Genomic DNA, 24589 nt, shown 5'->3' on the forward strand with positions numbered 1-24589 from the left:
AATGTAAAGGTAAACTCTAAAAAGGAAGAAAAATAAGATGTGCCTTGACAAAGGAAGTGCTATAGCAATGTTTCCATTTTTCTAAGTGACTGCCTTTTACCACTTATCCTAACAAGAGACAATATAAGGTGTTATTATGAACTACATAGGAACCCCTGTAGCACAAGGCACTCTATAACAACCTGCATATGTAGCTCAGCCATTACAAGAAGCAGGCAGAGCTGCTTGGGCAGAGGCAAGAGGGCCTGAGGCAATGCCACAGCTTGTGAATAGACAGCAGGCACCCCAGTGAGCCCCCCCAGAGGAGGCTGCTCCCCACGGGCACGCACCCAGCGCTGCAGAGACACAGGGGTGCTCTGGCTCCAGAGCCTGCAGCTCAGGGCAGGTCTGCCCACAAACAGCTCTGGGTGCTTCAGTTTGCTGCAGAAGAGCTGTAAATTGAGCTCTGCCAATTCCAGCGATCCTGTTCTAGCATAAACCAGGCAGCTACACCCATGAGGTCAGATGGGATGGTCATAACAACTTCTCCCAGCCTCAGAATCTCAGCACCCAAGATATCTTCTGTCTGGGCTCTGACAGGGGGAATTCCAACAGGCTAGGCTGGAAATTATGGGGTTTTCTCACATTAAAGCCACAAAATCACAGTGTAAATAATGATGTATAGCTTGTCTACAGATGTTGCTTTGTCATGGCCTAAGACATGGTGGGAAGCACTGGGAAGCAGGGAACTAGAGGAAGACCCCTAGAGATGTCACAGCAGTGGAGCTCACTGCAATTTCTGCTTTACCATCCCTCATACTTTCAGAGAATGATGAGCATTTACACCTATACAGTAAATTATAAATAAACTTAATGTAGGGGGGGAAATTACATTACTTTCTATTCAAGCAATCCCAAAATCACAAATTGTGAATGCAGTCCTTCAGATACCTATCACAGGCCATTGTATCTGCTGGATCTATGTAAGGGAAAAATACAAACACCAATGCTAGAAAGCAAAACAATTTTAACTGTTCAACCAGCCCCTAAATAACCTGACAGCATTTTTTCCATCCTATTGTCTCCAGCTTCAGCACATTTTTAAGATCAAACAGAAGGGGAAAAAAACCACTTTTTTTTTTCTGTTCAAAACACAGTAGAGAACTGTGATAATTTGTAACTTTCTAGGTATCAAAATCCTGCAAAGACTATTTACTAAATGAAATACAGATGGGATGAGTCGTGTCTGTAAAGACAACAGAAAATACAATGTGGCAAAAGACCAACTTGTAATCACTCTGAAAGTTTTCTTGTAAAAATCTAGGGAACTCAGCTGTAATACAAGATTTTTCTGTGGGTTAGCTTTGTTGTTCGGTATTTCAAAGCAAGAAAGCAAACTAAATGTTTTTTCAGTAGCTTTAGTTTCTATTCATCAGAGAACAACCAGATCACAATGTAAATGAAGTCAACCATATACTGCTTATCCGGACAACGCTTCTGAAAGAGATGATGTCATCCCCAAGTGCCAGATGTCCAGCAAAAAAAAAAAAAAAAAACCAACAAACCCAAACCTATATTTTTTCTCTGTCATTTTCAGAAAGTCCTCTGTCAATTATTATTTATTATAATCTTTAATTATCAGGTTTTTTAATATAGTCTAACATGAGCAAGCTAAAATGCAATTTGCTAATGGCCCTTCCTTACTGCTGAGTTCAAACCCTTAGGCTCCTTCACGGTTAATTGAGCAGGGATGGATCTGTGCACTTCAGACTGCAGAGAGTGCAAACACAGCATGTTTGAGTGCACATTAGATTCCTCTGGAAACAAGTAATTTCAAACATCAAGGTAGCTTCTGAAGACTGTACTAGTATCTGGTGTTAGATACAAACAACATTTTACTCATGGACACAAACAAAAGGAGAATTTTTACTCTGGACATGACTATTAGGGAAGCTCACAGTTGAAATTTTGGATGGCTAAAACATTAATTCAGTTTATTACATGAAGATCAACAGGTTTTTGATCCAAAATCTTCCAAGCACGCTAGTTAGCCATCTGAAGAGTAAGGAAAAGGCTTTTCACTCATAGGGGTAGCCCATTTCCCTACAGGTTAAGGAACATTAACATCAGCCTCAGACCTGAAACAGCCTGAGCACTTCTATTCTCTAAATAAAGTATTTCACTTTTCAAGGCTAACATTTCAGACTTTTAAATAAACATTGAAATAATATTTTAAAATTAGAAATACTCTAAGTAAAATGGTGAGTCAAATGGTTATATTTAATTACACCTACAAATATGGGCTCTAGTTTGCAAGGTGCCCTATTAAGTTAAAACTTCTTAACAAGCAAAATACCACCAAAACAAAATAAGGTGTAAGAGAGAGATCCCATCTTTCCTTTGATAATCCCATAAGGACAGTAGAGATACTTTTCCACCAACTATGCATTATCATCAATATTTCTAACATCACTTCCCATAGGAGAAAAACATAAGAACTATTAAACTAAGAATGATAGAACAGAAAATAAATTATGGGAAATCAAATCTTCTACTCATAAAATTTAGTCCTTCCAAGCAAAGTTTGTGTGAACCTTTTGTATCCCACAAGCCTATCATTTGGTCACTATAAACTGCTTAAGTAGAGCACATTTGTTCCTTATGCGTGGAAAGAACAAATTACAGCATTTGCATGAGTTTGAGCAGTTGTTTGCCAGGGATACAGTTCTCCAAATTATCTCAAAGCCTGTGAATTAAAAGTTATGCAAGAAAAAGCAACAGAGGAAATTCTCTATGCAGCCCTTCTATTTCAGGATCAAAGTCTTAACTGGCACTAAATACTCTGTCTTGCTTATAACTGGGAGAACGTGTTCACTTCTGCTACTGCACATGCTTTTTCTCAGCCTGTAAATTCCCCCTGCATCACACAGTATACAAAATCCAAACACCAAAAAGCCTCAAGCTCTTTCCTTGCACTGATTTTAGTGATGCAGTTTGGAGCCCAAAAAGCAGAGCAGACTGAAGAAGATTTTTCCAAGAGATCAACAATGATGCTGGATTTCTGTGATTCATTTTCACACCACAAACAGAAGAAGAGCAAGACTCATACAGATAGTAAAAAGTCTACCCTCTGACTCCATCCAATTTTAAATGTTTCGAAGCAAGACTAAACTTGACATAATGCACTAAACTGCACAAAAGTATATAATGAGCTAGAGTTGCATGATTCTGCTGGTGTATTATCTCTCTTCCAGGCCACACCATGATCTGAGAAATGCTTATTAGGCTTCAGCAGAAAGTAAGAAACTTTTCTCCCAAAGCTATTAATGAGTAACCAAGAGCAACACTTCAGCAAATTCCTCTAAGCTGAGCTCTGTAATCAGGAAAACAGAGGCAATGAAGTAGCTCATATTTGAACACAAAATCATAATTTTTTACATGCATAAGAAGCCATGCCACAGCAAGAAACTCCAAGGATGCATTTCAGTAGAGGGGGCCATACTGTTTCAGAGGGTAAAATGTCGTATCTCTGTTACAGAGCAAATTATCCAACTGTACCAATGAGTTTGCTCTGGTGTCTGCTTCTCAGTTTGAAAAGTCAACATGCTTTCAATTATCAGCCACATCTGAGGCACTGTGTAAGCTGAGAGTACATTACAGCACAGGTAAGGGAAGGCTGCTGATCTTTGTAATTTCAGTTAAAAAAATGGTAATGCTGAGATTGCTAACTGCAAAATTTTTGTGCTAGCTCAGGCCACTAACAGGACCTTAGCAAACTCTTATAAATACCAGCTTTACTTAGTATAACAAAGATAGAAATATAAGACATTAAAATGTTTTTTTAGTTCTCAAAAACAATCAGAAGGAAAGTGGTTATGAGTTTGTACAGTAATTAAAGTCTGAAATCCAGTTTTTCCTGGTTTTGTTTAGAGACCAAACCTTGGTGTTCTTAAAATTACTTATACTGAGAACCTTGGGTTGAGAAAGAGAACTGAACTGATTTTAGCAACTGAGGCATTTAGCCTGATGTGTCAGTTTTATATTCATGCACTGTTTTCTCAATATCAGTTGATGCAGGTGCCCAGCAGAAATCTTATTTTTTCTCCCTTGCTCTGTGGTAACAAGAGGTGTAGACCTGGTTGGAGTAATTAGTGCAGCCGTATTAGAAGTGGCATTACTTTCATTATTCAGGAAAAAGCAGCCATGCTTAGCTGAAAAAACCTCATACCCTCTTACTCAGCAGTGATGTTTTGTACAAATCAAAGAACATTCCTAAGCTGTTCCTGAATTCCAGCTAAGATTAAGGAGGGCAAAGATCTCTGTGTGTATTACAAGGTTATTTGTACTATTGTGAACTGCATGTCGTAATTGGGTGTGTTATCTATGTTTAAAAAACTAAGCTCAGACAAAGTATTGTTTGATTCCTGTTAGAAAAGTAAATTATATAAGCAAAAGACATTTAGCTAGCTCTTTGCTGGAAAGAATGCCTCTGGCATATGCCCATTCCCTCTGCTCACTCAACTGAAAGCTCAGATGTCCCCACTGAGCATGGGGGATCCATTTTGGACCAGATCCTGGTACCAGCATTTGACTCACATGTACAGACTTCAGTTATCCCAAAGATGGGTGGGGCAAAACTGGAAATATGGATTGAATTGGTAAGCATGGTTACCAAAACTTTGCTTTCCTTCAGATATTCTGCCACTAAGATTGTATTTTGGTTTCTTTTATTGTAAAAATAAAATAATCCTACCCTCAGAGGAAGATGGAATTATGATAATTAATATTAATACCTCATCTAGACAGTTTGGGAGGAAAGATCCTCAAAAAGGAGTGTAGACTGCTATTAAAAGGATTCATGTTCACTTGTTCTATTTAAAGCTGCCTACATAGCTCTATCATTCTTCAGTTCCTACTGGTCATAACTGAAGAAAATTAGAAATATTCCTTGGTGGTAAGAAAATTTACTGCAGATACTGAATGAGAACTCTAAAATTCACTCCAACTTCTAACAACATTTTAATACGAAAATCTCTTTCCTAAATTGGGAAGCAAATCAAACTACATACAGAAAAATAGGACAAGAATATGTCAATGCTCCTAAAATATAGAGTTATTACATAGCCTTTGAAAAAGATCAAGTGATATGTTCTGTCCTACAAATATCCATAGTATCATAGCATGGTAAAAGGTTCATACACAGCATAGTGAAGATATTTTTGTAATACAAAAATTACTGTTCCAACATTTATTCTAAGCTACCTTTCAAAGATAATGCACTGTATCAAAATATTTACCTTGCTCCTGTTTGGTGCAATGATAAATAATACCTTTTCTTTTGGCAAATGGGAAAGTACAGCATCAGGATAAAACCTCTTTTGTTCGAGTAACGAATCACTTATACTTTGAGAAAGAAAATGATACAACTTTTCAGATTTACTGCTTTCTGGAACATTTTTAATGACTCTGCAAGAAGTTACATTTAACTCAGCTTCTTCATGTTGTCTGCCTAAAATGTGGAGAGCAGAATCCAAAGTAGTTCCTTTTCTATAACAAAGACCACTGGACTTCTTCAGGAATGCTAATTCTCTCCTGTTATCATCTTGTGAACATTTCCTTTTCCATGCACAGTGTTTCTCGGCATTGCTCTTGTCTTGTTCCTTTAACTGTGTGTCTGTCTCATCAGACTTGGCGCGTCCCTGATTATCACCATGAAAGCTCTCTCGACAAAGAGAATCACTCTTTGCTTCGCGCAAGAAAACTTTTGCTTTAGCAATATCAACCGAAAGGTCTGTACTCACAGGCAGAGCATTACCAGCCACTGTCACTCTCCCGGGGAGGAAGTCGGCCAGTCCCACATCCTTGGGATGAATCTTGATGTTTTCTGCAATCTCCACTTCACAATGTCTTTTTTCTTCATTTTCTTTAACGTGCACTGAATCTGATCCCACCTCGGTTGATTTCTTTCTCCTTTTTCTTCTGAAATATTTTCTTCCAGGGGAGTGTTTATCTGGACTTAAGGGAGCTTTGGCAGGATCTAAACACTGTTCTTCCTTCTCAGCCCTCACACATCCACAGACATTCCCCATTTGGCTGTCTGTAACTCACAGCCACACAGTTTCATTCATTCCCATATGTTTAAATAAACTTAAATCCTCCTCAGAAAGTTAAGAACTGCTGTTTCCACTGTAATTTCTTCCAGACTTCACTTGCACCCGCCTCGGTACGTAGCCATTTTGCTTATGAGAAATGCACACGCAATAAACGCTGTGGCTCGCTGCCCAGGCAGGGCCTGTGTCTGATTAGACACTGTGGCTTATTTCTGGCCACCAATCCTCTTAAATAAACATCACTGTTCCAGCATTGGGCTGTAATGCTGATTGCCTTTCACAGAGATGACATAGCAGTTATGAGCAATAGAAATTTCTCACATGCATTTTAACTTCCTGTTTCACTTAGTAACTTGAGCAAGATAAAGTAGAAAAATATGTAGCAACCTTTGAAACTATTAGCTACACTCCAAATCCAAAAGTAAGCAGCACAGTAAATAAGCAGGGTTTAGTCGGCAGACTTGTTTTGCACTCATATGCTTTTATTACCTACCCAATGATCCACAAAAGGGAAGATTAAACTAAAGGATCAGAAATTGCTCTGACAGCTTGCTGGGGGTCAAGTTTTTATTTGTATGTGGAGTTTTCAGAGCAGTCAATGTGACTTTTCGCTGATTTGTCAGCTATAAATAGCCTGCTGCTTCACTGCCATCACAAAAGCACAACAGCTTGCTCAGGGCAGTGACACTGTGTACTGGGGCTGAAACTTCGCAGCAGAGTTAAACCTTCTGGCAGATAAAAGAGAAACAAATCATAAAAGCCAATCTATCTAGAAAACAGACCTTAAGTTTTCTGTTTACAAAAATGGAGTTTTATCCTTCTCCCATGCTCCTGTAAGGCATTTCTGTTTAGCTCTGAATATAAGATCCAAGGTATATATATAAGATTTAGGTATATATAACTATACCTAAAACTAAGTAGAAATATACAGTTTTAAAATGCAAGCAAGTCTAACCTCTAGTATACCTTGTTTCGAAAAATCTTTTAAACTTACTTCTTTGTTTTGTCATGTATATGTGAAATCTACTAAAACCAGCACACGTCCCAAGGACAGATGTGTATGGTTCCTCATGCTGAGAAATAACTACAGAATGACTTGCCAGGCATTATCAGGTGTTACCACTGACTTTCCCTTGCTTATTTGAAAAGGAATTGCAATAATGAGACCCAGAGACTTTATCCCCAGAGGCCCGTTCCACTGAAGTATTCCACATTTTACTGACAGGATCCAGAATTAATAATACAGCAAAGATCTAGGATGAGCCCCCAAAGAATTTCCAAGGATATAGTTGCTCACAGATGATTACTCTCAAGGCACTGGGGTAAAAGCAGACAGTAATGCTCAGAAAATTTTATTCTGTAACACCACGGAATACTGTGACAGATGGGCAGCTATGTACAGGCACAATGCTAACATGTTTCTTTTCAAAGTTGACATTTGTTCCATGACTAAACTCTTTCCTGGCCTCAATTTGTATTTGCATTTGTAGCATGCTCAACATACAGGTGCACTTGTGACATTTGATCCCTTTACTCATAATGAAAAAGTTGTATCCTAGTCTGTTTAGAAAAATTACTTTAGAAAAGTGACTTTTAGGTAAGACCAGAGGACTTACTGATTTAAAGAACACTTCCACGTGGGTCTGACATGGGTCTCCTTTATTAACAGAAAAACACATTAAAAAATATATCTTTCTAAATTACATCCCTGTGTTTGTACAAAAAAAAAAAAAATGAAGCTTTTTAACCTAAATATATACGTCTTTTTCTTCTCTCTCATCAGAAAAGATGATTAAGGATTTTACAGTGCAATGGGCCAAGGCTGATTTCATTTCACACAGATACAGTTTATGGTTTAACAACAAGATGCCTAGTAATAATATATGGTTAAAGAGATCATGGTATAATGGTCTCAAGATATATATTAAAAAATATTATCTTGATAAAGTAGAAACTAGGTAAAATATTAAAGACAAGTTTCCAGCATTTGAATGGAGAACTGCAAATCTTCATGCTCTCTAATTCAAAATGTATTAATGTAACCTACCACTAGTACACTGCTGTTATTCTTCCTCCATAAATTTCACAGGGGGAGAGAATTTCCCTAGAAATACTGCAAATTTAAATTTTCAGTGCATGTCCATTTTTAAATTAATACATGTGGGTATCAAGGTTTCTAAACAATATTATATTAGATTGTATTACTGAGCTTAACTGGAGTGTGATTTGATATGTATTTCCATTAAACTGCTTACATCTCTTAAACAGTCACCCTGATACCACCACCTTTCAAACAGAAAATGTCCCATAAGTACACTGTTATGCCTAATTTCCTGTAGATTTAGTGTCACACTGTCACAAAAATATAAAACAATATCTAATTCAAGATAGGTCAGAAGAAACACATTATTGTTATTTTACAGCTGACAATTACATTTTGTAATGCAGTCAGTAATTTACAGAGTCCCTGATCTTGCACATCCTCTTTCATTCATACTTGAAATTTTGATTATTTTTCTTAAGAGTAACTCAATTTTTCAAAAATCAGGTGCCACTGAAGTAGAATTAAAAAAAAAAAAATAAAAAGAGAGACAGCAGAAATATAAGAATCAGCTCTAAAGGACTGGTTACAAGATCAGTGTTTCCAGCAATCCTGCCCTACTTCTGCATATTCCAGGTCAATCTACTCGAATGCAGCCAGTATAACTGCAGCTCTCCTAGGAGAGAGCCACAAGGATGGTGAAGGATCTGCAGGGGAAGCTTTGTGAGGAGCAGCTGAGGGCACTGGGTCTGCTCAGCCTGGAGGAGACTGAGGGGAGACCTCACTGCAGTCAGAGCTCCTTGTGAGGGGAGGGAGGGGCAGGCACTGATCTCTGCTCTGTGGTGACAGTGACAGGAGCTGAGGGAATGGCCTGAAGCTGTGCCAGGGGAGCATTAGGTTTAGGATAAGGTTTTTTACCCAGAGGGTGAGTGGGCACTGGAACAGCTCCTCAGGGCAGTGGTCACAGCACAGCCTGACAGAGTTGAAGAAGTGTTTGGACAATGCTTTCGGGCACTGGGTGTGACTCTTGGAGTGTCCTGTGCAGGGTTAGAAGTTGGACTTGATGATCCTGAAGGGTCCCATCCATTACAGCATATTAGAATATGGTAGCTCTATAATTTATCCATTTCTAAATATTATCTAGGAATAAATACATTCCAAATATACCTCTGCAGATAATTAGTGACCCTTATGCCTTTTTATCTTTCTAGATGTTGGTATTTCTGAGACTTAACAATACTTACGAGCTGTTCCTGAGGAGGCTATCAGCTCTCTATTACCAATTCTGTCTGCTGGTTCTTTGTATTTTATTTTTTTTCCCAAGAACCAAATAATAACTTATAGTCACTTTTACTTTCTAAGTCACTCTTGAACCAAAGAAAAGGTCAAGGACAACAGAATTTATATATGGCATTTATATCAGTTGTTGGTGTTCTTTTTATAAAAACCCTAAGCAAAATAAGCCAAGACGATAAATGAAAGTGCTAGTAACTAAAGAAAAAAATATGCCACTTTCAGCTAACTGAAATTCTATCAAGTCATAACTTTGGTTTCAGCAAGGAAAGAGACAGAGTTAACAGGATTTCACTGGAGGTTCAGAAGAGGGAAATTTAAATTTCTTGCAAAACCTGACAGCTGCAGCATAGATAGATTATATTCTAAAGCACCAAAATAGATTACCATGGAAGCCTGTGAGAACCACCACAACACAGTGATGACCACACCAAGGGCTTCGTCTTGGACATCTGACTAATCTGACTAGACCTGAATGGAAGCTCTGCACTGGTTTAAGGCAGAGATCCAGGTGATCAAAGCTGTTAAAGCAACCACCAGGGATCGTTGTGTTTCTTTATCTTGATACTGGGGTTTTTTTATTGGTTTTTTGTTGTTGCTGTTGTTGTTGTTGTTGGTATTTTTTTAAACAAAACATGTAAAAGATACAAATTTATACCCACCGAGGCTGCAAAATTTTATGGGGAGATTAACAACTGACTCTTTCTGGCATGAAAACCCCTAAGTACAACATGAATAAAGGATTAGACCAACACTTGTGTGCAATTTGACCTGTCTTACAGGCTGCTTAATCACAAACAGGAGGTTTAAGATTAAGACATGGAAAACAAATGACTAACACTGAAACATGAAATAGCTCATGCAGATTTGTATGGGTTTGCACTTAACCACAGAATTCTATAATTTGTCAAGCATGTCTGTGACTGGGAAATGCAATAATTTCTTAATATGGGACAGGTGCATAACACATTAAATTGGCAATGTTGTTGAATATTTGTGTATTTCTAAGTCTGCAAAATTATTATACCATTAGCCCTATGCAAATTTATGCTTTATTATTTGTCTCATATAGTTAGCAATTATTGTACCAGAGAAATTATTCTACTTTGGTAATCAAACCATGCCAGGTATCTTTTATCAAAACCCTACTAGTAATGCATTTTAGATATGGATCTAAGATCCCTTTCCCCTCTTTTTTGTGTGTTTATGCAACACAGCAGAAGTAATGGAGCGTTTAGCACAAATGGGACGTGTCATTTCACAGCACTAAAACAGCATACCAGATAACCAGCAAGCATTTTGTTGCGCAGCCCTAAGGTCACATGCAGAATAACAGAGAGATAAACATAAGCCAAATAGAAAGTGAAAATTAAAGTAGCACAAGATAGAAAACAAGGGTAAAAATAAAGGCTTGCCGGCACAAACAAAAGGTTTGGAGCTGTTTGAGCAGTACTGGCGTTAACCACTCCTCAAACTCTGAAAGAGATATTCAGCTACCAAATAATAACCACCAACAGGAGAGGTTTTATATCCAGTGAGATGGGTAACAAAAAGAGGAATTTGCTCCTTCTTGATGGCTTCATGGCATTAAGGACAGAGATTTCATGCTTCTCTCACCCTTGCTGTGATTCAGATGAGTCCCAGAAATTTCAAGAATTCCACACCCATTTTCTTACCTAAGATCTAGGAATTTCACTATTTTTTTAATAAATCACTGAAGAATTCCAGAAGAAAGAACTAGAAGTTCATCTGAGAAATAAAATATCACAAGAGTACACCCTAACAACTGCTGAAGGACAGGCAATGCTGCTGCATTGGCTAATGACAGACAATGCAGCTACCGCATGAAATACACTTTATCCTATCATCACACACAGTCACAGACGGGACAACTGGCCGCATAGTTCCATTTTTAAATCTTTAAGAAGATCAGAACTGTTCTGGTTATTTTAAAGCAGAGGCAGAGTAAATTTCAATCCTTGGACTACAAGGGCACACAGCTTGAGCAGCACCATGAGGACTGAAGGCCAGACCCAGCTCTCCTGATCCCTCATGGCCACCTCAAGAAAGCAGGCAGCCTGTCTACTCAATGGTGACCCTACCAGGGACATCCCTCTGTCTTCTGCACATCATTTACTCAAGTGGGCTACCACAGCTGAGCTGCCCCCTCCCCTGGCCACCCTGCATGAAGGCCACAGCCTTACAAACCCACCTGTCTCACCTTTTCACCAACACTGGTAAAAGTTTAGCTGCTGATGCTGGACCAAATGAACAGTCTGTACACTGCTTGGGGCCAGACTAATCAAAAGTGATTTTTTCTTAAAGGTTTATGGGGAGTCAGCAGAAAAAAAAAAAAAAAGTATTTGCTGGCTAGCAAGAGAAATGTAAAGAGATTACACGTGTCAAAGGAGGCCTGAGGCAAAATGCCCATCTGGCTGGAGAGGGCTGGGTGGTACTGTACATCTGGACAGAATCATCACTGAGCAGAACCTTGAAAGCAGAGGTCTGACAGTAAAGACCAGGGAATAGTGGAAGGAAAAGTGTTTAATGGCAGTTCCTGAGCTGAAATATGATGATGAAATTGAAATGGAAGACATCTATTGAGTCATTACTTAGAACTTTCTCAATTTTTTTAAGGTCTGAGTTCACAAAGGCCTACTTTTAGCTAGAGGGAAGTTCAAAGTTTTTCTTTGCTTCAGCATGCTTTTTTCAACCAACTGCAAGTGATGTTAAACGTTTAACATTTTTTAAAGAATGCTTGCAGTGGTTTGAAAAGAAATGATCACCAGTTCACACAGAATTTAAATCTTACTAAAACTGTGATGATTTTATGAGGACAAATATTGCTTTTATTTATAGTTGCTCATCTCCAAAGTAGTCAGTGAAAATGTATTGGATGTTGAAGGAGTCCATTAAAGTATTAATTTGTATATTTATACATACAGCCTATGATTATACAAAATACTATAATCTGATTTAGCATGTTCTACAGGTGCCAGGAAAATAACTTATAACAGTTATTACATTATGAAACTGAATTTAAACTAAGCCACCTACTATTAAAAGCATGTGAAATACGTATATTGAAAGCTTGCATAAATCCTAGCAACATAGATGCATTGGGGTTTTTCAATACCCACAGAACAAATTATTTTCTTACATACTCAGTTTAGTAATCCACCAGATTTCCCATTCCAGCTTTTCAGTAACTCTTATGTAATTACTTGGGACACAGAAGACTTGGACTTGTGCAGCTGCAGAAGTCAGTGCTGTAACATTTATATTTGTCTAGTTATGCATACCAATTCCCAAAGCCATAACCATCTCTAGATATAATTCAGATGCAAGAGAAACATAATCCTCAAATGTGTATTATCTTTTTTTGTTCATCATGTCTTTCCCCTCAATCATTCCTAAATTCATTCCAATAATCAGAGGGATTTTCTATTTTAAGTAAATAATACCCTCCAGATAAGGACCATGACTCAGAGAAACAATAAGCCACAAACAACAACAAAAAACAATCTCTGGCCTCTTGACTACTTCCCAGATTGCAGTGTTATTAGAATATTATGTGCAGCTGAGCTAGTAACATCACACAGCAAAGAGATTCTTATTCTCACTTAGAAAACTAACTACTTCTGCAAATGATGGGAAAATTAAGGAATAATTCAGTTTAAAAGACCCTCACTTAAGTGTCTAGATACTCATGTTTACACACTGGCTAGGTTTTGAAGAGATCCCTTTATGCAGTGGGGGCAGGATTCAGTTCCCTCAGCCCGGGGTTCTGGAGCTCTTTGAGATATCCTGCAATATCCCAACTGGCCTCCAGCTGCAGGTCCAGAAGATCATGAGTTTCTCACAGGTCTGGAGTCTCATCAGAAACTCCACACACATGTCCTGCATACTCCAGGACACCTCAGGTATCACTCAAATGTCGCCTGTATTTAGGAGACTGAATCCAAAGCCCTATACTAGTTGTTCAATCAACAGCAATGATTCACACCTTGAAGCAGAGAGATAAGAAAGTCAATTGACCATCTAGAATATTTGAGACACTTTAAAATACCTGAGATATCCATATGGAGATAGCATTTACACCACAAGACCTAAGGAAATCTGCTTCCCACTGCAAATGCTACTGGCTATGAAGTATCATCTCAGAACACACACAGCAACTATGCTGGACAAGTGAACAGCTCATAGGTGCTCTAGGCAGCTCCTCCAGGTGATCTGGATTACTCCATCAGCCTCACCCTCTGTATTGCCTACTCCTCCAGGCCTCAAATCCATTGCTAAACATATTTTCCACCATTTAAGAAGCAGTTTATCCTCCCTGATCTGTCTCTTCCCATATGAGGCTGGGTTTCCCATAAGACCCAGGTCATGCTTCTCATACTCGCATGGGTGTCACATAAATCTCCAACAACACAGATGTTTATGTTTAGTTGAGTGAAGTGAACCTCTAGTAGCTAGTTAGCTGATTCACTGTCTAGGCTGTACTAACTGTATAAACTAGATCTCTATCCTTCTGATTATCAGATTAAAGGGACAATTTAGACAATTGCATAAGAACATACCTCCCCATAAGCACAAGGATTTAGATGTCTTAACTTCAAACTGAATCTAATCACAACTTTCCCGTAAGTATGGGACTACTCCACACATAAACACAGTTATTATCACAAAGCTTTATCCCTTGGTGAAGACTCCACTTTTCTGTTCAGATTTTTCCCTCATTTTGAATGTAATTGAAGAAAAAAAAAAAAAAACAACTTGAGGTCTAAGTATGTACATTCTTCTGAGCTTCACATTCTGAACCCAAAGGGGCTATATGTAGGTGACAAAGACACTGAATTGCCATTTTAAAGAGAAATAGCAGGAAATGTCATGCAGGAAATGTCATGGAAGCACAGATCAGTGTGTCTTACATCACTTTACAAATCCCTTCTGCATTCAGTATAGGTTTACGGCAGCCATTACTAACAAAAAAAATATCTTTTTCTACATATCCTGTTCTTCAGTTACTTCATGTTTATTAAAGAGGCTTAATAATTAGTGAAGCACCAGTAGTCATCCTTAAAATTACTTTTTCACCAATTTCTGAATTTATTATTTTGAAAAAGAAGGTCATCAAGATGGCAAACCCCATAGTAAGGGGCCTCAAACACAGCCCAAACAGCCAGTAGGAAGGGGCAATTATCCTGCTGTACTCAGTGTTGGTGCAGCCTCACGCTGAGAGCTGGGTGCAGTTCTGCTCTCCACAGTTTAAGAAGGGCATGAAGGTCCTTGAGTATGTCCAGAGAGGGGCAACAAAGCTGGTGGCAGGGATGGAAAGCCTGTTCTAAGTGGAGCACCTAAGGACTTTGAGTTTGTCTAGTTTGGAGAAAGGGAGGTGGAAGAGTGACCTCCCTGCGCTGTGGGGAACTGGAGGGAGGCATTGAGCTCTTTAAAAGGGAACCCATCTTTAGAAATGGAAGAAAAGACAATGCTGGGAACTATCAACCTGTCGGCCACTCCTCTGTGCCTGGGAAGATCGTGGAACAGATACCAGGGAAGATGCTACGATGCCCCATTCCTGTGAGTGCCTGAGGCCAGGTTGGATGGGGTTCTGAGCAATCTGGTCTAGTTGAAGGTGTCCCTGCCCCCACAAGGGGGGATGGAATGAGCTAATTCTCAAGGTCCCCTTCCAACCCAAACCATTCTGATTCTTTTCTCCCTGGTATGCAGTCACTGGACACACAGAAATACTTCAAAACTGTGCTGGGGAGGTTTAGATTGGACATCGGGAAGCATTTCTCTTCCTTGAGGGTGGTCAGACATTGGAACAGGCTTCCTAGACAGGTGGTGGATGCTCCAAGCCTGTCAGTGTTCAAGATGCATTTGGAGAATGCCCTAAGTAGCATGCTTGAACTTCCAGTCAGCCCTGAATTGGTCAGGCAGTCCCACGAGATGAGCGTTGTAGCTCCCCCCCAACTGAAGTACTCTACTCTGACAGATCTACAAGATCTGAATTGTACTTACAGATTTTTAGTTGGTAGTTATTTGGGTTAGGACATAGTGAAGTGTGTTTTAGCTACAATCTAAATGCTTCAACATATTTCATATGGAGCTGACTACCTTACAGGGGAAAATCCTTGCCACACCAGTTCACCTAAAGAAGGTAATTTATATAAATTGGTTTTCCTTTTCATCCATTTTTTACAACTGGCAGCACTAACGTTCATGACTTTTTACAAGCACCTAAAATTGTGCCAGATGTTCTGCGCTTCACCTAATGAGAAAAACTAAAAATTTCATTCTGCAAAAGCCTAATAATCAGGTTCAGAAACATAGAATACACATCAAGTAAAGGTTTAACCTCCACTAATAGCTTCTATTAGTAAGTTGTTAATAATTATTTCTTAAAATAGAGCAACCTTCAATCACATCCTAATTCTGTAGGTCATGCTTAAATATATTTAAACCCATCATTTTTTTCTCTGTATAACTATGTGGGAGCAAAGATTGACATGACAAGGGGAGCTGAAGGAGCTCCAGGTCCTTGCTAGAGGTTTGTCCTTTATTCTATGTGCTTGTCTGGGCTAAGATGTGCAACCTGTTTATATCTGGGTACCATTGGCCCTATTCATATCTTTACTCCACAATAGGATTTGCAGAAGGGCACACTAGATCCTAGCAGCCTTCTGCCTTTTTTGAGAAATTTTTTCTCAGTCATAAATTCAGTGTGGAATACTCCTAAGTGAACCACGTTTTTTCTGTGTGATCTTGCAAATTTCTGATCATTTAAAATGCCTGCACAGCAGGGAGTTCATCGCTAACAATGCTGCAGTCACTAAATGGGAATTATCTGTCATCTGAATTACATCATCTACAGCCAGGGCCATTATGCAAGCCTCCTTTTGAGGAGCAATTTAACACCACACACTGTAAGGCTGCATTATACTGTACACAATCCCACCAGTGTACAACAACCAGAGTGCCACCTAGTGTGACCCATGCCACCATCGCTGGGGCTAGAAACAAATGCTCACACGGGAGGAGCTACAAGAAGAGGCTGAGAGTACAGCTTGCTAAAATGCTCATAGCAGCAGATCCTGAAGGAAAAAATATTCAACATTTTTCAAAATATTTTAATACTAATAAAAACAAGTATGTAGAATAAAACTAGAAGGATATGTCCAAATACTGGAAGGAATACATCAATTACTGTCTTTAATGATGTTCAAAACTGAAGCTTTTTTTACTCTCACTTCACAGACAGGAAATTAGCAAATAAAATCTTGAGATTCAGTTTACATCATGAAATAAGATACATCATCCAAACCTTTAGAAATACATTAGAGAAGAGATAAAATCTATGGAGTCCTGTCTACGTTGACATTCCTCGCAACTGTGCAAGAAACTGACCAAAACCAGATAGTCAAGCAAAACTAGGCTTACCTGAAAGTGCAAAATTATGGTCCATATCAACCCCAAAGTCAATTTGGGATTCCCATCTGTTATATCATCATTTCTGATGTTAACCAGTTTCACCTGCCATCATAGAAAGAAAATACAGGCAAAATTGAAATAAATATGCCACAAATACATAGTGCATTACGCAGGCATGACTATAAAGGATGCACTACTCACTTCCTGAGCCTACTCTGCTGGGTTTTTTAAATTCTCAAAAGCAGAAAGGAATTGCATTCTGCCTGTAAGTGGCCTGCCAGGAATTGCCCTCTCCCACTCACACCGGGATGAGGACATTCCTCAGCTGTCACTAGGCTGGCAGATCTGCTCCCCATGCCAAATACCCTTTGCCTCAGCTCTTGTCAGAAGGGGAAGGCACGACAGAGGAGGGCAGGATAACATGAATATAATGATCTGTAGCTGCTGTATCAGTCCCAGGGCAGTGCTGACACTGGAAGTTATCACTGCCGTTCTTCCGCCCCACGCTTTCCTGTACTTAAACAAGGATTCAGCAGCAGGAGAACTGGCCTGCTAAAACACAGGTCTGGCTTGATAAAACTAGGAATTTAGTATCACATTTAAGTAAACAATGGCTTAAAAATACAATAATTATTGTAGTTTCTGATTCTGAAGTCATTCATAGTGCTATAAACAAATGCTTAATAGGATTAAAACAAGAGCTGCTGTTATTATGCTCCCATAAACTCACACCCAGAGTGAGCTCAATAATTCTGGTCTTTTCTCTAATTTTATTAATAAATTTAATTTCTCTATATGTATTATGCATCCATAGAACCTAGCAGTTAAAGATGACTCAGCTAAGAGGCATTTTATGCTTACATTAGTAAAGTTTCATGCACATGCTTTTCAACATATACCCAGTTATCAACTGAACAAGCAAAGGTATGTCCTTCTTTTGATCTGCAGACATAACCTTTACTGTTTGGAGAGAAAAAAAGTGCCAAACCCCACTCTCTGCAAGAAAGACAATGTATTCCACAGTTTATTGTTTGTTCATTTCTTAAGTCAGGCTCCAAAATTATCAATGTATAGGCTCTCTCTGCCTTATAATCAGAATAAAGCATTGTACTTGGAGGTTACACAGCCAACCTGAGCCAGTTAACTCCGAAATAGTTTAGAAACACCTACTAGAGGGCTGAAATTTTAATCAAGCAAGCCCCACTGACAATTTGCCAAGACCAAAGCCCTTTGCTTTGAACTCAGCAAAGGAGGATTTTGTTCTCAGTGTACACATTCCATTCAGTGACCCGAAAGGCAGGTTTGAAATTTCAAAATGCAAAACAACGTCTGGTTTCATAACAAAACTAAGTATCTGTTTATGGTTTGCTACCTCATATTCTCTCAAACTTCTGAAGTAGCAAAAACAATTTCTTTCTTTTTAAATCAACCAGTTAGAGAGTAGATTTTCATTGGGATGTGATGTTTAGGGAGGAACAGTTTTTCCTTCCATGTTTTGGATAAAGGGAGAAATCCCTTTATCTTCCCTTTGGAAAAGGGAGAAATCATGCTTCTGTAAGCATTTAAAAGATATTGAAAAGTAGAAAGAAATTCACAGTAGCAGAAATGCAACAGTGTGGATTTCAAGTGTCTGGCTAAAAGGAGATACAAGTGAAATTAAGCCTGAATCTTCCACAATGCCCAGGCGGCTCTGACACCTCTCTAGTTCATCTAAAAAGACCAGTTTTGCTTTTATCAGGATCAAAATTTGACAAAGTTTTCCCAAAACTAATACAATTAAAACAATTAACACCTATACAACATTCTAAGATATTTGAATTGGCATTTTGCACTAAAAATTAGATTGTGAACAAAACTGCATACCAGCTGGGCAGCATGAAAGAAAGTTAAATTTACTATAAGCAACTCCTAAGGATGTCACCCATAACTTTCTCCTCTTTAATAGCATATCGCACATGGAATGTGCTGTTATTGCTCAGGAAAGGGTGGTGTAAAACTACCTTTGCCACATCTCTCTTAACCATCTCAAGCATGACAAAAAGCTGAGCCTACACAGGCAGCTATTAGACAACAGGCAAAAGAGACAAAACAGGACAAATTTGTTATTTATTAGCTATATGTGACAAAAATTCCATTAATTATTTTTTATTATTGTTTTCATCATACCTGGCGCTTTTTCAAATAGTCAAGTGCAATTTGGACGTTCTGCAGTCTGTGAAAACGCATCCGACCTTTTTCTCGGGGCTACAAGTGGAAAAGAGTGCTTGTGAGATTTTCTCATCAGACAAAAGAACCAACAGTCTGATTTAAATACACCATGTAGAACATTTGAAGCACTACAGCTTTAATGAAGTCAATACCTATGCTGGAAAAGTGTGCTTTAGCTATTTATTTTAACTGTAGTTATTTTTTAGTACAGTGGATGGAAAGAGTGGTCCCCAGCTGCAACTTTGATCCATGCAGGCTGATAGCTGTTCCCTGTAAAGTACTATTAAGAGGGCTATTACCTACAGAAACTAAACATTATTATAAAATATTTACAGTGTATTGAGCAAAACAAAACAAAAGTAATGTCATGGACCTTTATATTGTTCTAGTAAACTCTGTGACAGAAAAGCTTACCTCTGTATGGAACTTCATGGCTTAATGGCATGACTGCATAATGATTATGATACCTATACATATTTATTTAAAGTATCTAATAAAGATAGTATCTTCCTCCAAACAGAATAATATAACACGAACAGTCCTAGAGTGTAAGTTTAAACTCTTGACTTGGGTAGAAAACTTTAAAACATGAAAAATACTAACAAGTCACTCCCCTCAAACAAAGTCAGAATTATCAAAAAGAAATTTTAAAATAAAAATGAGCGGTGTGTTAATGGAAACATGGCAAAACTGCATGCAGTTAGTGTCAAATCACCCAGAAGAAGAATCACACAGAAAACGCATACTTAGCTGTCACAGATCAGCATGGGAAAGCAGTTAAATTTATACCATCAACATCATATCCAAGTCCTTCTAATCTTCCTTATTTCAGATTTTTCACAAACTTTCACAGCAATAAACTGAAGCAGACTATAATTGCTAGGGATCAGCCATGAATATGAGCATTTCCTCAGACAACCACTGTGAAACACACAGATAAGCCCAAGCCTTCCTCAACTGCCTTTTTCCCCCTATGGAGCATCAGATGCTTGCCAAAAAGAAACATAAGAAAATGAAGTTGAATAAGAAGCATAAACTGAAACAAAAAGAATTTTAATTTCTATTACAGAATCTTCTATTTAGCCCCTTGTTTTTCACACCAATAACTTCAGGATCAAGCATTGCAGCCCTTGCTAACAAGTAGCTTCCACAGATGGAATGAAGGACTGCAGACCTGAAACTTGGTTTTCCACAACAAAGAAGGTATAGCAAACCCCAAAATACACAGTTAGCATCTCAGAGGGGAAATATTTCTTTTATAAAACAATGCAGCATTTTGATTTATGCTGCCCTCCAGAAAAAAAGCACACAAATCCCACTGAAATCACAACTGCAGCACAACACACGGGAGCCAGGGAGGCACTCAGGCCCTATGACAGCAAGTTGCTTTAGCAAATGCCAAAATGCAAGGTCTAAAAAGGCATAAAACAACTCACTCAGACTAACAAGCACCCAACATTTGACATTTTATGAGTAGATATTTCCCTTCTGGATGGGCAAAATATAGAGAACTGATAATTCAGCATTTGTTGCAAGAAAGACAAACCCTAAAAACTATCTGTATTTTTAGTAGCCACAACATAAAGCTGTCACTTAACTTCTAATCTACCTGCTTTGAAAAAAATCTCTACTACATATGGTAAATTTTAACAAACAGATCTGCACACTGAATTACCTTATTTCAAGATATTACCCAAAATTATGGCACACACACCATGCAAAGAGTAAACTGGTGCTTCTAACTAAGAGAAATCAATTTTTTCTATTGATTTCACTTAGAAGAACCTTCAAGTCTTTGTTGAAATTACTTGTATATGGACAATACTGTTTGCAAGTTAAGAAAAACTATCTTAGTTGAATAGAATTATGGTATTTCCCTATCTATTATTTTAAAAAATTATAGCTTCTTGATAGTGTTGTCCAGTATACATTTGCACCATGATTTTGTACAGTTTAATGACAGAAAACAAATAGAAATCTTGAACATTTGTGTTTTAGCTGTTCACAGAAAGACTTGAATAAAAATTTGTCTTTACCATACCTCCACCGTAAACACACATATCCTGGTTTATCAACAAAAGTCCTTTTGTCCTTTCTACAGCCCACTACTGCAGCACACCAAACTAAGAATTTACATCAGCAGACACCACACGTCAAACACTGCATTAGTACAGTTATGGGGGTCGGCACCTACCCCCTTATCCTCATCCTCCACATCCTCATGCTGTTCATTTGCGCATGCTTCTGTTGAACTCACCAACCGTAAGGTCTTCAAAAAATCTCGCTCTCTTGGCTAATGAATACAACAGACAGGAGACAGGACAGCAAAAACACAAGACAGACCACAAATGAAAAGAAGAGCATGAAAAGAAGAACATAATGAAGAGAACAAATACCAAGCAAGGGAAGTAATGCTCACAAAGAAAGGAAATGACACCTGAGGAGTGTGTTAGACAATTTCAGGGACATTTGATCCTTGTTATTTGTAAGTTACTCCCTTAAATGCAAAAAGATATTAAGCATCCAATATTTGTTAAAACAAAAATCAGAAAATAAAGGAAAGGAAAGAGCAGAAGAAATAGTGCATTACCCTATTAAGAAAGTCTCACTAGCCACAAGAAACAAAGAGAACAGATTGGACTCCCCCACAGAATTCACACCAGCATATTTACCAACAGAAATACAACTTGAGTCTTTGGTATCAGGTCGCAGATTACAGAAAATATCAAAGAAATCTACAGCAGTCAATACACAAGGAGTTAATAAACAGAGAAAATACATAATTAACACTCTGAAACCATTGTATTATGATCTAAAAGCTTACCAAGGTGTCTCCAGAAAGGACTTCTAGAAGTGAGATTAAGTTATGTCCATCTCTTAGGTCTTCATATAGGTCATTCACATGCTTTCGAACCTGCACAGATAAATGCAAAAAATAAATACACGATCCCTGTTTATAGCTGAGAATTCACACTCATATTAATACATATCTTTTAAAATACAGATAAACCTCAGCTATACCTCAGCATTGCTTTTTTTAATTTCTTCACTTTAATGACAAATTTACAGATGCAAATTAATTGTAATAGACAAAATTCACGTCTGTCTCTGCACTTGGAGTTTCATCACACTTTATATTTATTTAATGAAAAGAAAAACAGTATTAAGCTACAGGTAATGAACGCATGTAGCAATGAAAAGAATCAGTATCTCACAATTTAAACAATATCAGATGCTGCCATATTTGGACCTAAATAATGACCACTATGACAACAGTAGCTAGAGTCAATGGATTGTAAAAACATACCCAACAGATATATATTATCAGCAGCATGCATGTTCACTGCAGTAACACATTTCCTAATCAAAGCATGCCATCCACCAACTAACAGCATGTATTGTCACCTCAGGTTTCTCAGTGCTTAGTGAGCTTTCCCAACAACTCACACACCCACCTTACACACCACACCAAAGAACCATGACATTGGGTTGATCTAGTGAGGGGTTGCAATGACAAGAGAGGCAGATGGAAGATCCACCTTTACTGACAGGCACAACAAATCTGGGAGATATATCTGTCCACAGGCCAACTCCTTGAATCTTACCATTAGCTTAAATACAACTTTATCTGAAATGGCTTATACAATTCCACTCAGCTGCTCTTTGAATGTGACACAAAAGACCTAATTTTTCAGAATACAACATCAGAAATTTTCTTCTTCCTAATCTCTGCCAGAGATGAGCTGTACTTCCAACATGAGACCTATGGGACACACTCTGACTGTCAACATGTGAGTGTGATGAGGGCAGCAAGAATCAACCCAAATCTTCAACTTACTACAACAACTTGGTTTGCTACACTTTTGGGAGAATCTTGAGATTCATCCTGTTCATAAAAAAACCATCTCCATGCCTAAGATTAGCTTCATAAATGCTTTTTAGTTCAAGTTTTCTTATTCCAATTTTAAACATGAAATTACCCGGCAATCTGTTTTCACAAACACCATCATCTTAACTGAGAGTAGCATCAGAACGTATTTATGCTTGTGCTGAAGACTAGCCAGAACAAGTCATCTAGAAGACTGTTCCATGAGGAATTACAACACATCTTTTCCAAAACGCTTACACAGACTCTACATGCACAGCCAAATTACAGTCCAATGCTCTAATACATATATATAAGCTTAACACTCTCACACACACACAAAATAGTATCATTTTAAATTTAGTTACATTTTTTTCAATCCTCCAAGCAATTAATGTAAAAAAAAAGAAAAGAAAAATTGTCTCTGATAATACTAAAGTACTGCCAAGCTGAACAAAGAACAGGTGTTCTCCTACTACATCTCTGGTGAAAGCACAGAAAAGGGAAGCCATATAAATAATTTATATCCCTGATACAAGATTTGATTATGATAAATGCTTGAAAGATGAGAAGCATAAGAATCTTTAATTTTTAACCCACATGTTATTTTTATATTCAAAGGACTATATCAAACTGAGTGCTAAACTCTTTCTGTTAAAAGCAGGCAACTTTTCTTTATGACAAAACCCTGTAAGAGGGCTGCCTGTGCCACCACCCAGAACGTGCCACTTTCCACTTCTCTTTGGAAAGCAGAATTCCCAGCCAGAACAGACCCACAGCACAGGCTGGTGGCCAGAGGCACAGGAGAGGACATAAGGTTAAGGACAGGGCAATGTGGTGTACATCTCAAAGACAATGCACAGCACAGTTAAAGAACTGTTTGTGCAGCACCAAGTCAATGCCCACACTCTTTTCAACATAAAACTCAGGGGATTTGCCCAGTGTGCAGGTATCTGAATTGTAGGCTGAGAAAATACCACTATTTCTGCTCTGTCTGCTTTTTTTATCCATTAGATGCAAGATAATTTTGCTATCCTGTTGTTCTGTCTCTCACAGCACACATTTGTTAACCCTCTGATTGTTTCTTATGCTCTGAGGTTTCCTAAGTATTACAAAGCCAACCATCTTCCCCAGTTTATCTTTCTAGAAATCACAGACACTTCAGAGATGAACTCACACTGGATATGAAAAACTGGCACAGGGCTGTCAAAACAGGAAAACCAGCAGTACACCTTATGTATCTGCATAGTTCTGCCACTGGCTGGCAATTACTGTGAGGATTAATCATTTAGTACATACTGTGCCAGTCATCCTGGTACAGGGCAACATAATAAGGAATTTCTTCCAATACCCTGAGCAGCAGATGTGCATCTAAAATACCATAATTGGGCAACTGATCTGAGCAAGTATTCACTCAAAGCATCAGATCACTTCTTCCAAAAGGAGCATCTTGCACTCCTCAAGAGATCCTACACTGACACTTCAGGAAAAGCTTGAAAAATCACCTCTCTCTAACTATCACTTGGGCAACTCTTGTTTCCCAACACAGACAACAAAATCTTTTTCAGCCTCCTTCATAACACAGAGTATCACAAATACTGGATTCAAATGGGAGTCCCTGGACAGATGTACGGGACCTACTGAGCCCATAGAATTTCA

The 24589-nt window shown here is 38.3% G+C and overlaps 1 protein-coding gene across 3 annotated transcripts in view; it reads right to left on the bottom strand.

Annotated features, from left to right (window-relative positions):
- DST (dystonin) overlaps nt 1–24589 on the bottom strand; it is a 289158-nt gene that overhangs the window by 162451 nt on the left and 102118 nt on the right. For all 3 annotated transcript variants that reach the window (XM_058019984.1, XM_058019986.1, XM_058019985.1), the window contains 3 exons: nt 21890–21979; nt 19024–19101; nt 16867–16959 (listed from right to left, as the gene is read on the bottom strand). In XM_058019984.1, the coding sequence (XP_057875967.1) occupies nt 16867–16959; nt 19024–19101; nt 21890–21979 (261 nt within the window). The remainder of the gene's footprint in view (nt 1–16866; nt 16960–19023; nt 19102–21889; nt 21980–24589) is intronic.

Source organism: Melospiza georgiana, chromosome 3 (genome assembly GCF_028018845.1).
Source record: "Melospiza georgiana isolate bMelGeo1 chromosome 3, bMelGeo1.pri, whole genome shotgun sequence".
NCBI lineage: Eukaryota > Metazoa > Chordata > Aves > Passeriformes > Passerellidae > Melospiza > Melospiza georgiana.